Genomic DNA, 2,704 nt, shown 5'->3' with positions numbered 1-2,704 from the left:
ACTTGCTGTGTTTTCTTGGGCAAGTCATTTTACACTTCCAAGCCTGGTTTTCGACATGTGTTAATAAAGATTCGGCTCTCACCCTTTAGGATTCTGTGGTTTAACCCAACAAAACAATCATTGCACTTGAGGAAAAAAAAAAAAAAAGTATTCAGCCAAAGGAAAAAGAGAGCACCAGGAATAAGGAAGACAGTTCTGCTGAGTCTCCACCCAGAGATGCACAAAGAAGTGGAAGAGAAGAGGAGGTGGGGTGATAGGAGGTGACTAACAGGAATAACACACTCTAGGACAATGCTTGTCATCACTACTCTCTTCCAGCCTGAAGTCAAGAAAGCAGAGTGGAAGATCCAGGCGCCTACCCCTAAGGCACGTGAAGAAGGGGAGAAGAGGGAGAGCAAGACACGGAGGGAATCTACCACATTAGAGCAAACCCTCACCTACTTCTCGGCTGGGTTCCCAGTAAGGCTCCCACCCACTCCAGCGTTTCTCCCCCACTCCCTTACCCCACCCCAACTGCGGACTAAGAGGAGCCCACCCCGGAGTCCAAGTTTTGAATCTGGTCCGAGGATCAAAATGATAAATGTTTCCAAAACGTTGACATATGAAAAGTAAATATTTGGTTGCACAATTGGGGCTAAAACTAGGGTCAATCCACCCCATTCTCCAAGCGCCTCTCCATTCGCTGCCAAGCCCAGGATCCGAGGCTGAGTGCGGTTTGTAAGATTATAACGCTCGGTCTCATTTGAAGGGCTGTCAGCATTTCCATTCTCCGGCCCCCTTCGTTCGGGGAGGCATTTATAACAGAGCCATAAAAAATTCACCCGGGGCTGCAACTTGGCATCTCCCAGACTGCGCTCCAGGCAGAGCGGGTTTTGCGAGCACCCACTCTGAATCTGTCCAGTTCCTCAGAAGTTAAACCTTCACCCACACTCTCAACTTTCCTTGCAAGGGCAGCCAGAGAGCGGCTGGCCCATTCTGATCTCCAAGCAGGTCAACAGTCCCCGGCCCTCTCTCCCGCCTCCGCGCCTTGACGGCCCATCATCCTATAGCTTTCTCCTTCGCCCGCCTCCCTTTTTAACGAGCGCAGACCCCTGACCCTCACCCTAAGACCTTGAGGCTGCAGTGCTCTTGCCTCCCCTCGCCTCTCGACAGCTACTCCTTGGAAGCTGTCAGCGGGCCCTGCGTCTGGAACCCTCACCCCTGGAGAGGCACTACTCTTTGCCCATCGCGGGGGGTTTCGAGACCTCTCTTTCCAGATCTGACCAAGCCTACAGACCCCCAGCTCGGAGAGTGAGGGATCGTATCCAGGAAGGGATGAGAATAGAGACTGCATCCAGGGAGGCCGAGGGAAAAGGACGGATCTGGCGCCTGGGGCCCCCTCGGTGGGACCCAGGTGGGTGGCCCGCGTGGGGTGGGGCAGGGGTACTCACAGGCGCTCAGCGTTGCGGGGGATGCCCCGAGGAACCGCGCGGAGGCCCAGCCCGTGGCAGTCCACGCTGGCGGCGGAGCAGGTACACTTGGTGGGGCAGGCGACGGCTGGGGGCCCACTCAAGACGCTCGCCAGCGCCAAGGCCAGCGCCAGGCGGGCGCGCAAGGCGGCGCCGACCCCTGTCCACCTGGGGGCCATGGTGTGCAGGGCCCCGCTCCCGGAGGAAGCTGTCTCTGCGGGGCAAGACGCGTGGAGCCCGAGGAGGCGCGCGGGGAGCGCGAGCGGCCTGGGGAGCGGGCGGCGGAGTTGGCGCGGAGGAGGGGCGAGCTCGGCGCTCAGGCGCACGGGGCGCGGGCGGAGCGGGGCGCGCCGGGCGGCGGCGGCGGCAGCGGCAGCAACAGCAGCTCCATCGGCGGGGCCGGCGCTGCCCCGCTGCGCATCGCTAGGAGTGCCCAGGTGCGGAGCGCCCCCTGGCCCCGCTGGCCCGCGGGCCGGGTTAGGGACCTGGGGCGAGCGCAATGGGGCGTGGCGCCGGGGGAGGTCCGGCTTGGGGCTGGGCTGGGGAGCGAGGCGGCTGCTGCTGGGGCACGGGGCGGCCGGGTGAGCTGGCCGGCTCTCGCTCTCTCCATTCACTGAGCAGGGCAGACACCGCAGACGCGGGGCCCACCCCTCCCGCCCCCCCCCAAAAACGCCAACTCAGCCTCCCATTGGCTGCGCCCCGCGTCATGTCGACTAAGTTGGGAACTTTGCAGGAGCGACCGAGAGCCTGGAGGGAGGAAGCAGTAGAGGAGGGAGAGAGAAGGAACCAGGGAAGGAAAGGGGCTCGGCCAGCAGGGCCCCGGGAAAGAAACACTGAAACTCATTCACTGTTAGGCGCCAAGGACGGATAAGGCTCCTGACACTTTTTTTTTTTTTTTTAAATTCTTGCACTGAGCTGAGCACTCTACTCATATTCTTTACTTAAGTCCACGATCTTCCAAGGCGGCGTCTGAAAACAGCTCAGAGAAGTGAAGTGACTTGCTGGAGGTCGCACAGCTGCTAGGCACGCCGAACCATGGCACTGTCGCCCACGAAGCCGCTTCCCTACCGCACCTAGTACTTAATTTTGTCTGAAGAGCCTTGGTTGACACCAATGTACTCCACAGCTACACACACACACACAAACACACACACACCCACACATACACACACACACACACACATACACACACACGGTGGTCCATGTTTTTGAGGTCATTGCTGGCAAACCTTACCCGGAAACTTGCCCTGCTTTGC

At 59.5% G+C, this 2,704-nt stretch overlaps 1 protein-coding gene across 4 annotated transcripts in view; it reads right to left on the bottom strand.

The window, feature by feature from the left end:
- The window catches only part of SLIT3 (slit guidance ligand 3), a 653,573-nt gene extending 651,536 nt beyond the window's left edge, over positions 1–2,037 (bottom strand). For 2 of the 4 annotated variants that reach the window (XM_055285296.1, XM_055285297.1), the window contains exon 1: positions 1,431–2,037. In XM_055285296.1, coding sequence (XP_055141271.1) covers positions 1,431–1,627 — 197 coding nt within the window. In that variant the 5' untranslated portion in view covers positions 1,628–2,037. The remainder of the gene's footprint in view (positions 1–1,430) is intronic. The other 2 variants (XM_055285294.2, XM_063642615.1) reach the window with 1 other exon arrangement.
- Between the last annotated feature and the right edge of the window lie 667 nt (positions 2,038–2,704).

The sequence above is a fragment of the Symphalangus syndactylus genome, chromosome 7, assembly GCF_028878055.3.
Source record: "Symphalangus syndactylus isolate Jambi chromosome 7, NHGRI_mSymSyn1-v2.1_pri, whole genome shotgun sequence".
Classification (NCBI taxonomy): Eukaryota; Metazoa; Chordata; class Mammalia; order Primates; family Hylobatidae; genus Symphalangus; species Symphalangus syndactylus.
This window is presented reverse-complemented; position numbering and strand designations above follow the sequence as displayed.